A 12,796-nucleotide genomic window follows, 5' to 3' on the forward strand; every position below is an offset into this window, starting at 1 on the left:
TTATTATAAATAGTTACGTCATATGCTGTCATCTTCCAAGTTACATTGTTCTAAAAATGTTGTTACAATGTTGATAAGGAGTCCCAGAAGTATGAATTAATGAGCGTCGCTTTTGGGTGTTTTTTGTTTGGTTTTTTTTTCAGTAAAATTGGTGTGTTTTTTTGGGGTTTTTTGTACACGAAATATTTGTATTTTACAATCTATAAGAGATGTGAATATAATTATGTAGGATTGTACATTTATACAGTGTAAAGTGATTTTCAATCTTATAAATTGTTGGCAACTCCTGAAAAAAGGTTGGTTTTACTAAATAGACTGTAAATGCAGCCTTGGGCAGGTATATAATAGAAGAGAAACACTTTTTTGCCGAAAAACCTGGTTAATTGATAAACCTGGTTTATCATTTATCAAATTCGACAAGCAAGGTTTTTGAAAACAAAGTTCTCTGCCGTTAAACAGCGTTCGAAATAGGGCCGGTCAGCCAGCCATTGGCCTGTAACTTTTGGCCTGGCGGTAACTTTTCTGACTGGCATCTAGTTGCCCGGCCCGGCTGGCGGTAACTTTTTAAGTCAAGCCGGCTGGCCTGTAACTTTTTGAGGCATATTTCGAACACTGCTGTTAAACTAGGTGCGTAATGTGCGTACACGCATGCAGTACAAGCAAAAATTGTAAACAAATTTAGTCCTCATAACAGTAACTTCTTTTTCTGGGAAAAAATAGTTTTTAGCAATTAAAATAATATTTAAACTGAATAAGAATGAGAATAAAATAATATATGAGCTGTAGATGATAGGCATTGCCTGTGGCATTCACTACTCAAAATATTGGACATGCCTATCATTTATGATACGATAGTAGATAGCAAAAACAACAGACCTAATTATTTATAGTGCTTTTTGCCAAGTTTAGTCGGTAATGTCAGAGAGTAAATTTCATTGTGCACAACTTCAAAAAAAGTAGTGTTCAGACAAGGCGCTATCGTAACATGCACGTACGAAACAGTTGCCTCTACACGTTGACATCACTAATAACTGTGCTAGACAAAAAGCATAGTAGTGAACCTTATTTTTTCCATTGTTACAAACGTGTAATGTGAAAATTTAACAAGCATTATAAAATGATTAATCAACTAATTTGAGTAACCCTGACTATAGCCAAAATATTAAATTCTCGATCATGAGAGCCAACTTGGGTACGCACAGGTATTTGCGTCGAGCGTACTACGCAAAGAGCGGCGCTTACGGCGCAAACACAGCTTTTGAGAATTGGCCAATCACACGGTCGTTGCTAGGCAAGGTCAAGGTTCGGTCATGCAGGTCGAGCGATTGTGTTATTCTATGAAAAGTACGCTGACGCAGAAGGTACATCCTCTCATGATCGAGAATTTGTTATTTTGGCTATAGCAAGGATTATGGGCGACATCATGGTACATCTATAGAAGTGGATAAAAGTTTATTTAATGTAGCGCCACATGCTGTCCAGTATGCATGTACATCACATTATGTACATTGTAAGTCCTTTTTTGTGAACTAGTGTGCATCAGTCACAGTGTTTAAGTAATAGGGCAATCTTTCCTTATACCAATAATTTACCTTTGACCCCCAGTTTACGGAATAAGTAACTGTTACAATAGTGTACACCTTTACTCTGTGACTAGTATGATGTCACAACAGTGTTGTCAAAACTTTTCAGTGCTCAGGTGCGGCAAATTGGCTCGCCAGGCCACGGTGATTGACTCAGATAAAAAAAAAAAGCACCCAATACTGGAGATTTGGGCAGTTTTACACGAATTTAGAATGTAAATCACCCAGTTGGGCGGAAAAGCACTTGACTTAAAACCTAACTAATTCTCGATCATGAGAGGATATACCTTCTGCGTCAGCGTACTTTTCAAACAATAACACGATCCCGTGAGCTACATGACCGAACATTGACCATGCCTAGCAACGACCTTGTGATTGGTCAATTCTCAAAAGCTATGTTTGCACCATAAGCGCTGGTCTGTGCGTAGTATGCTCGACTCAAATACCTGTGCATACCCAAGTTGCATCTGATGATCGAGAATTAGATATTTTGCCTATAATAAGAATTTTGCTTATAATAACTTACCAATCAATAATTGGTCATAAAACATCTTGTTATTGAAATTTGGAGCTTCAGAGACTTTAGGAAGTTTAGGAATTGAGGTGTGCTGTAAATCGCACTCGGATAGGCGATTTAAGGTGTGCGATGATGTGTGATCGCATTTGCGCACCTAGAAACTCAATCCCCAGTGAAGTAATTCTTTTGTTAAAAATTTCTTGACTTATCATACTGTTGTCTGCTAGTGTATGTTGGTTGAGTATGGTTTCTGAATTTGACTTCTCTGGAACAAAATTACAAAAATCTGATACTTGACTCTATTGACATGAAAAGTTAGTTTCAGACATATTTATTTAACAGATTGGTTACTACATTAGTAAACATTGTACACATGTAAAATATGACAAGTGTCAGGCGAGTGTGGTTTGGCAGCGAGATTGGGAGGGGGGTACTCACTGCAAATGACCATGCGGGGATGTGCCGCAAACATGAGTCACATTTTTGGCCATTTGGTTATGTCAATGGCCCCTTTTTTTCAAAGCCAATTTTTGTATATGGATAGGTCATTTTTTCATTTTTTTCCCCCAAAATAGACCAATTTTGCCAAACTGGCAAAAAAAAATTTGGGAAAATTGTAAAAATTTCAGCAATTTACGTTAAATTTGGCCAAAAATGTTGATCTTTGACCCACCAGGCTTTAAATAAAGTATAATGTTTCCTAATGAATTGAATCCTTTGCGAGAGTATGTCAGATTGTCACGGAAAATCAAACCATGCCTATCCTTTAATTGCTATAGATGATTTAATAATAAGGATATTAAGTAATATCTTACGGAAGTAGATCACTAGATTTTTTTAAGGAAGAGGTGGTGTCATTTCCTTTATACAGTGTGAATAAATGTTTTTGATACTCAACAATACTGTGTTTTCTCTGTGAAATAATAAGTGTTTTTGCTATGTGCCTGCCTACCAACATCGTTGAACTGATCCTGTATAAGGCCATTCCCACTTCATTATTAGTTTCCTGTTTACCGCCCGCGTCCAAAATTTAAAATCTCAAAATAATTATTTTATTTTTATTTCCAATTTTCTGACTTTAATAATATCAACAATAATGATGAATGAACAAAGAGTACAACTCCACCTTCACTTAATCAAATATTGTTGTGAAATAATTAAATGCCCGCTCTAGTCAAGAGTCAGAAGTTGCTTGTAATAGTTCAAACTAAATAAAGAAAATAAAAGATAATTAATAATTAAAAGTCACCTCGTCCCTTTTTCAAAATCTTTAACAGGAAATTAATAATCAAGTGCGAAGAGCCTAATAGGACGCTGACTATGGGCTATTCCAGGTAAAACCACAGGGTCACAGGGGGTGTAGATTCCAATTGGAATAATCCATTCGGGTAACCCCAGGCCATATCTACCATAGGGGTGAATGGATTTCAACTGGAAAAGTCAAATTTTGTTAAGTTTCCAAAGAACTGACATCCCTCCCTACTTCTCAAACTCACATCCCTCCCTACTTCTCAAAATCTAATAGGTGTTAACTAAAGGAGCATTTTGTGGTTTCAACCTTTTTGTTTTCAGTACATCTGTCTAGGTTATGTACCATACCTAAGGCCATTTGGGCGATGTAGTGAGGAACGATGACTCTTAGAGACCCACAAGTTCTCTGTCCTCAGCTGTTCATATACTAGTATTAAAGCTTGTCAAAGTTCAACCCAATCCAGTCTTAAATGTTATTAATTCACGTCTTCATTGGTCTTTCTCTCTTCCTTATAATACCCCATCTGTACCTCCCTGCAGAATGGTGTTTGCTGGACTGTTCTTCCACCTGATCACACATGGTAAGGAGTTGTCTTCTTTTCACAGTGGAGAACAGATGTTCATGCTCTGCAATGAAACTTTCCATCATTGCCCTTGTTTGTTGGTATGTTCAGAGTAGTGGAGCTGGAGGAGCCTTCTCATGCAGTTCATCTCAAAAGCATTAACCTTTTTTTTTTTTTTTTTTGCATCTTGGTATTTGGGGTCTAGATGTCACACCCATACAGGAAGACACAAACTACCAGAACAATTGGAGAATTTTTACAAATTGAACAATTTCTTTGAAAAATGATTAAATCAGCAAGAAATGTTTTGTGTACATAGCTCTATGTAGTCCCATGGTTTCTGAATTCTGATGGTATTTATAAACAACAACTTGGGAGGTAAATGGAGAATGAGGTTGTGGATTATAAACTGCCTCTTGTATCATACAAACAAAAGGATGTGATGTATATTCATGAAAATCTTTCCATTTACCATGTCTTGTAACTTTTGATTATGAACCCATTGACACTTACTTTTTACAGTGCAGTCTGATTGGTTAATTACATGTTATAGTAATCTGATTGATCACTCAAAATAGAGCTTCTACGTAATCTCAGTACTTTTAACTTTGCCCTATTTTAGCCCTAAGCCATTTTTACCATATCTCTGAGTGGCTCAACAGATGATCCAGTACTCTTTACCAATCAAAATAGTTCTTAGAGACATATTATACATGGGCAGGTAGTGCACATGGGGAAAATTGCCCAATCCCATGGCTGTGAACTCTGAATGTTGACGTTTACATGCATTTTTATTTTAGATTTAGAAGTAAATAACTACATTTGATAAAAATCATATTCTTCCAGTCCAGTCGTCCTGTTCCTATGAAGTCATCCTGATCTTCATTTCAGTTTTCTTCAGGGCATAGTTGATATCTTTCCAGCTGGCCCATACTATGCCTTTCGAGTCTGGTAAGTCAGAAGAGTTGTGGTAGTTACTGTCAAGATAAAAATATGGAAAATTGATTTCCCATCCGGACGTCCAAATACCATTTTCAGTCCGTGAAAGTTTTCAGCTTGTTTGTTGTTCAAATTTATGCGTTTTCTTTTATTTTCAGCCCAACTTGAGCTATTTTGCCCCCAATTTAACACTGTTTTCAGCTTCTTTTTTGTGTGGATATTTTCAGCTTTGTTCACGAAAGGTTAGTTTCAGGTCTGCTTATTAATATATATGAAGAAATTATGAGAACAATGTATAATATAGGGCAGGAATGGGAGGGGCATTTAAAACACAAATGATACGGAAAGCCCCCACCCCCCGCGCCCCTGTTTTTGGTCCACGCAGCTCCATAAAAACACTGAAATTTCATAAAACATTGTGCTGAAAGGCCCTTGAATTTGATCATTTCTGCTCTAAAAGACCACAAATTGGTCATTCCACTCATTTCTGGGTGTTTGTTTAATGCGATTTTCACAAGAAAGACACAAGCCATTGATAGTTAGCAGCTCCGAAAGACTCCCCTTTACTGATACGCAATCAGCTCCCAAAGAACCACCATGTCCAATTGCACAGGGAGCACACCCACCAAAATTATGTGCCCCGGGGAACATCGTATCTTACCTTTGGGAGTGGGTGTCTTTGATTAATATCTTTGTGTGTGATTTTTTTATCACTTACAGGCATGAGGATTTTCAGTTTTAAAACTGAATTCAGTGTTTTTTTCCGCAACTTTATTTAATTTCAGCCTGTTTTTGAAACTTTTTGCCCAATTTCAAACGCATTTTCAGTTTTTTTTAGGAAAGTGCAGTCTCATGCCTGCACTTAAGATGTAGGCCTAATTGTGAAGTATGCGTTTGTGTCTGTGTGCATTATTGGGGTGGGGTGTGTGCACATGCATGTTAATAGCCTTACCCGTTCAGATTACAATTAAAACAGTTATTCGCCCACCAGCCGCCACCGTATTTCTCCATACAATTGTTGATAGAATTGTCATTGTCCATGTCAAATGTACTAAAATCTCGAGTATCAGCATATCCTAACGAATCTCCTGTATAAATAAATAAATGTAAATATTTATATAGCGCTTTATGTCGTAAACAGCCTCAAAGCGCTTTACATTTATTCCGCCGTCATTAGAATATGTCGGAACCACGTTTGCAGCCTACAAGTGGCGCAGGGTCCATCAGTTCAACGACTGTAACTATCCCTAACAGCTTCTCATTGCACCTGGGTGGGGTGAGGCAAGCGAGGCAAAGCGCCTTGCTCAAGGGCGCAACACGGTGGTGGCGGGGAATCGAACCCACGTACGTCGAGCAAGCTCTCGGATTATGAGTCCAAGGCCGTAACCACTGAGCCACCGTGTCCTCATCATGCTCATCATGGCTAATAATGCCAATGGAAAACCAATATTAGTCCAATATTTCTTGCCAAGATTTTACCAATGCCAAGTTGCCAATGGAAAACCAATATTGATCCAATATATTTTGCCAATGCAAGGCCAATGCTAATAATGCCAATGGAAAACCAATATTAGTCCAATATTTCTTGCCAAGATTTTACCAATGCCAAGTTGCCAATGGAAAACCAATATTGATCCAATATCGTTGCCAATGTAACGCCAATGCCAATAATTGCCAATGAGAAACCAATATTGACCCAATATTGCTTCCCAAGAAAATACCAATGCCAAGATTGCCAATGGCTTTCCAATATTGGGCCAATGTGTGTATGTTGTCTGGGATGTTTTCTTTATTTTACAGGACCCTGGGCCCGAGGGGTAACGCACCCCCTTAACCCCCTTGTCGGCGGCACTGTTTGCAGTGTATCAAGCAGGAGGTTAATATCTTGGGCGCCATACCGTCAGTGTTCCCCGATAACTGTTAATGACTAATATAAGAAATACAAGTTCTGTAGATCTAGAAAATCTGTACCTTTATATCTTTATTTCATTAGAAATAATGATTAAAAACAGTGAAATCCCAATTGACATTATTGATATCATGCGTTCAGGAGAGCATGACCTAGCTGTTTTTACACTCAAATATTGAGAAAAATAAATCGGATGAATGTATATCAATATTAAGAAGTATACGGCAGTTTTTGACTAAAACTGGACGAATATAACTCCTGTCATCCTAATCGCCTTAATAGGTCTAAGCACCTTAAACATGCAAATTACCTGTACTGCCGTGCTCGTTTAAACCATAATTATTGTCTCCAAGAGACAATCCTTGCAGCATGCAGCAATCTTGAAAGTCAATGCATCATACAGACAGAGGAATGATGATGCTCCCTGCATTTAGACTATGAGAGAATGCGTCGAAACCCAACCGCCGGATGACCGCGGACGCCCGGAAAAACTCACGGTTTAACCGCCCTCTATTGTTCCGAATTCTGGTTTCTATTGAATAGGACGTGGTATGCCGTCGTTTGTGTCAGGGCGCCGACAGGACGTTGGGGGTTGAAGCCTTACCTGTCGTGCTTTTCGGAATCGAATATTGCCCAAGAGACATCGTGTATTTGGGGCCAGTAGTCTTGAACGATTTGTAGGTTACGTGGACGTCATTACCCTCCCAGTCGGATAAATCAACTCGGAGCTCAAAGTTGAAAGCATTGGTTATATTTGCCAGAGCGTCGTTGCCTGTTGAAATATGAAAGCTACAACTAAATTTCGAAACTGTATTTCAAGAAAGTGGAAGGACACATATTAATCATGTTAATATGGAAATAATTAAAGGTGTCGTAAAAATTAATTTATCAACATGCTAAACATATAAGGCCTAGGTTTACCACGTCGTCACGAACATAGATTAGGGGCGTGCCTGGAAACCTTTACCCTCGGAGAGTGCTGACTGCTGAGTGCCTAAAACGGACCCGAAATAGGGAGATTTTTCATGATTTTGGCTAAAACCCCGAGGATGACCCCCTGGGCACGCACCTGTATAAATACATTGCAGTATCTATAAAGTCTATACAAAAAGTAACGCAGCTGTTCTGAATACGCCTATAGCTTCAGAACTATTATTGTTTCCACACTATTTCTACATAGAAAGAAGGATGATTTATTTACGCGCATTTTGATACCAGATTTGTCAAATGTCGTGCAATATCAACAACACAGTAGTGCTTTTAAAGAAAAATACCCGCCGAATTTAAAAGTTGCCGTTTACAGCGATCAATGGTTATTACGCAGGCATTGTGGCACGTAAAACCCTCCATTAAACTTTGCGCTGACTTCAAATCAATACAAATTTATAGCTGCAACTTTAAAATTCTGGTATTTTTCTTTTAAAACACTGTGTTGTTGAACGAAATTGTACAAATGGGGTATCAAAATACGCATAAATAAATCATCCTTCTTTCTATCTTGAAATATTGTGAACACAATTATTAGTTCTATAAAACGAGGCACACCAAAACATCACCTGGCTAATAATTACTTTCTCTGCAGAGATACTAAAATCAATACCAGGGATCGATACAAGTGAATGTCCTATGCACGAGTTTGATATGAGACGAAAATCTTTGGATACCGGGTAGAAAATGATGAATATCTCCCGTAAATGATTTCGTATAAAGAAACCAGATCTGGTTCCTTGCACTTGAATATATATTTTGAACAGATATGATAGTCGTTAGCTTGCGTCTTGAGAAAGAATCGTGCGTCTTGAGTCAAAAACTGACAATAATTTTGATTTATATGTGCCGAATTATATAGCGCAGTGTATAGGCCAATCGTTGAGGTAGTCTAAAAGAATATGACCTATGGCGTACAATGCACGACAGGCACACAGCGAGGTCAGTCACCGGGCTAATCGGGGCTATTGTCAGTATAGCCTTAGTCAGATGTCCTTCGGCCCATTATGCGACTCAAAATTATTAAACAGGTCGATACAAAATGGCCATGCGTGGCGGTGGATTCAACATACCATGGCGATTTCTGCCATGAAGATATCGGGGCGATGACACTGTGCGAGGGTGAAGGTTTCCAGGCACGTTTTAATGGAGTTGGGCCCTTCTTCCACTCAGGTATTCATTTCATTTACTATCTGTACAGTGACACGCAGTGGACACATAACTATTATACGCCTATATACGGTAAATGCATTTTATCATTATAAGATTATAATAATTATTATTATTATAGGTCATGATGTCTGACATTTTTGTGTTATTACCTAACCACCAATCACCCTCTGGCGTCCCAAACCCGTTGGCGTATTCCTGCCATGTTCTGTTGAAATTAACACTGCCATAAAGTCTTCTTTGAAACACCTACAGAAAATAAAAGCAGTCAAGTATGGTCGTGGCGATATGTAACTTGAATTAGTATCCGCTATTCCGAGGCGGTCCAAGGAATGGTAAGACGACATTGGTCATCATTGAGTCATCATCATGCAATCTAAAATGAGCGTTTATAGCGTTTCGACAGTATTTTTTGTGGGACACGAGAGCACCTCAGACCTATCGAATTGCATTCTGAATACGAAGCATGTCTTTCTGATATCAAATAATTTTCATTTTTGAAAATCACAATATAATACAAATTTTATGACAAATTATAAAAATTTGATATTTTTCAAATTTTTGATGTATAACAGTCCTCGAAGTAAATTATATAAATCTAACGACATATTCTTAAAGTGTATATAGCAGGGAGGAAAAGCCGACGGTCAATTGAAAATTTTGACCTTTCATATTGAAGATATGGATTTTTTTCCCAAAAAGACCTAATTTGTTTTGGTGTTTTGGGAAAAAAATCCATATCTTCAATACGAAAGGTCAAAATTTTCAATTGATCGTCGGCTTTTCATCCCACCTACATACACTTTAAGTATAAATCATCAGATTTATAAAGTTTACAGCCTGTCTCAAAAAAAATTGTGCAAGTGAAAAGCGCCCTCTATGGCAATTAGAGAATACCGTTGTGACATAATGCTTACATCAATGTCACAAGCGCAGTCTTAGCTCTCAAATGCCGTTTGTTCTGTTCAATTTGCTTGTTCCAATTTCGAGATATCTTTATTTAACAACGAAAGGGTAAAATCACAATTGTGCCACTTTTAAAGGGGAAAAGAGAGCTGTACATGTAAATCAATGATTGCTGATGTTGATGCGTCTAATGCACTCCTCCTTTCGGGGCGCATGCATTAGACGCATCAACATCAGCACGCGTGCATTATTGTGTCTAATATCTCTCCCATCAAGTAATACGCGTTCATTAACCTATAACATGTATAAGTGCGCAATATTCGTTTGTCTTTTAACATGTCTTAAGTGACTAAGAGAACAGCATTTACCATGATAAAATCATTGACATGCACATGTATTTAATTTTACAGCAGAATGTGAAATATTTATTTATCTTTTAATCTCTTTTAAGTGGAAAGAGGGAATCATCATCCCTGCATCATGATAAAACAGTAAAAACTGTCAAAACATTTTGTATTGTGTAATTGATGCATTCTTTTGATTTCACGAAGGAACTCTTGATAAACTTGATGCTAGCACTGTTACATGTAAAGCCCTCTTCCCTAGTAAAAGTGGCACAATTGTGATCTTACCCTTTCGTCTTTAACTAAACATATCTCGAGATTAAAACAAGCATATTGAACAGAACAAACGGCATTTGAGAGCTAAGACTACGCCCTTGACGGTGATGTAAGCATTATGTCACAACGGTATTTTCTAATTGCCAGAGAGGGCGCTTTTCACTTGCACAATTTTTTTTGAGACAGGCTGTACTTCAAGTACTGTTAAATATCAAAAATATCAATTTTTAATGATTTGCCATAAAATGTATATTTGATATCAGAATGACATTCTTCGTATTCAGAATGCAATTCGATATGTCTGATGTGCTCTAATGTCCCACAATAAATACTGTCCAAACGTTCATACCCCAGCCCTTAAGTATTATACTTTGAATGGACCGACAGTGTGTAGGTCTACTCTCTGAGGCCCATGATTCTCTTTAACACTTGGTATAAAGTCAAAAGTTTATCCATTGGTAGTGATGGTAGTGCAGGGGCAGGGGGTCCATGGGACCTATAATTCCGAAAAGGCATGGATATAATTATTGTGACCCGAAAATACACAATATAACATCCTGATAGCGGCAGTTATATGTAAAAATAGACGAACTTATACCCAAATCATTGTTGATAGGACACAAAAATGGTAGCTCATCACATTTTAATATTTCAATAAGTGTCCCATTTTCCATGTTTGCTATTCATTTTGTAACAAGAACGGATTCCTGGATTCCGGTTAGAGTAGAACGAACTTCACATAATATAAACATAGTTAATAATCCCATTGAATTTAATCACAGAGAGAGAGATGAACCAATTGCTTTAATTACAAAGATGGAGATGAGGAAAGAAAGAGAGTCGATCTTACCATCCACCCTCCTCCATCGGACACCATATCACACCAATAGTTACTAACACTTGGGAGTAGATTCAGGCGGTAGATGCCAGACACGATGTATCCTTGGCTCAGCGCTTCTGAGCAGCCCTGAAATACTGAAATACCAATGAAGATAATGATAAATAAGGTGCATGAAACGTACATGATCAGTGATGATAGGTTGAAAATCCTATTTTGACCTTAAACTGTTTCATCCCCTCCGTTTTAGTCCTCCTATTTTTCCACCCACTTCGCATTCCTCCTGATAGGTTATGGGTTCTTCAAATCAACATAACAATAGTGCCAGCCCTATATTTTTTCGGGGATGGGAACACGGTCAATTTAAGAGGGTAAAATCAATTAACATGCATAAGTAGACATTTTTGCGATTTTTGGTTTTAATGAAAACTGAAAAGGTAAACCTCCCCGACCCAACCCCGTGCATTAATTTCAAATTTTGAAGCCGCTTTTTTTCAAACATTAAGTCAAAACCGATCCGAGACGAACTTGCTCTCACATCACATGTCATGAATAGCAACTAAAATGGAGAAGAATACTCACTCAACGGTGTAACTGTTACCGACGACGGCACGTCCGTAGTAGTAGAAGCAGTAGATGCAGTCACCGTGACACCATTAGACAGGGTAACACCACTACTTGATGTGACTCCAGATGCAGTTGTTGTCATGTCATGTCCAAGAGTTGAAGAGAAGACACCTTCACTAGAAGTCGTCACATCTGGTACGTTAGTTCCTCCACCTTGCGCTGTGCCAATACTTGATGAAGTTCTTATTCCAGAAGTAGTCATTGCATTGTTAGTCTGTGCTGTGCCACCTGGTTTCAAACTGGTAACGCCAGTAGTCCCTGTCGTGAAACCATCACTGGGTGTAGTTGTGCCAGCTGATGTCACGGATGTCGAAAGGACATTTGTTGTAGGTTCTGCAGAAGTGGTCATGTCGTTGTTAACTTGCGTACCACCTGTTCCAAAAGTGTCATCTCCTGTTGTTATTCTGGTGTCAGAAGTAGTCGTCCAGGTACCAGTATTCACTTGAGTAGTACCATCTGATGATGTTATGGGTGTGGAAAAGATATTTGTTGTTGTCCGTGCATCAGAAGTACTGCTGGCTACCGTGGTTTCTGCTGGTCCCAAATTGTCATCGTGTGTAGCTCCGGTGTTCGAAGCCGTCTCAAAATCACTGCTGATCTGAGTGGTGCCCTCTGTTGCTACACTCACAAAAATAATTTGTTGAAGTTAATTTACAATAATTTGTTGCCTCAAATTGCTTGATGCAATGGTACAACAAGTTGTGCTGTCTACTGCTGATAGCAATGTTACGTATTTTAATTGCTGTCTACTGCTGAAGCAATGTTACGTATTTTAATTGCTGTCTATTACTGATAGCAATGTTACATATTTTAATTGCTGTCTACTGCTGATAGCAATGTTACGTATTTTAATTGCTGTCTATTACTTATAGCAATGTTACATATT

General features: G+C 38.2%; 1 protein-coding gene across 1 annotated transcript; it reads right to left on the bottom strand.

The window, feature by feature from the left end:
• Nucleotides 1–4,212: 4,212 nt before the first annotated feature.
• Nucleotides 4,213–12,530, bottom strand: LOC140169729 (microfibril-associated glycoprotein 4-like). Its single transcript, XM_072193025.1, has 6 exons — nt 11,866–12,530; nt 11,296–11,420; nt 9,072–9,168; nt 7,367–7,534; nt 5,806–5,941; nt 4,213–4,891 (listed from the first exon to the last, which is right to left on the bottom strand). Exons 1-6 carry the CDS (start codon nt 12,257–12,259, stop codon nt 4,777–4,779), a joined length of 1,035 nt encoding a protein of 344 aa, XP_072049126.1. The 5' UTR covers nt 12,260–12,530; the 3' UTR covers nt 4,213–4,776.
• Nucleotides 12,531–12,796: the final 266 nt, after the last annotated feature.

Source organism: Amphiura filiformis, chromosome 14 (genome assembly GCF_039555335.1).
Source record: "Amphiura filiformis chromosome 14, Afil_fr2py, whole genome shotgun sequence".
NCBI lineage: Eukaryota > Metazoa > Echinodermata > Ophiuroidea > Amphilepidida > Amphiuridae > Amphiura > Amphiura filiformis.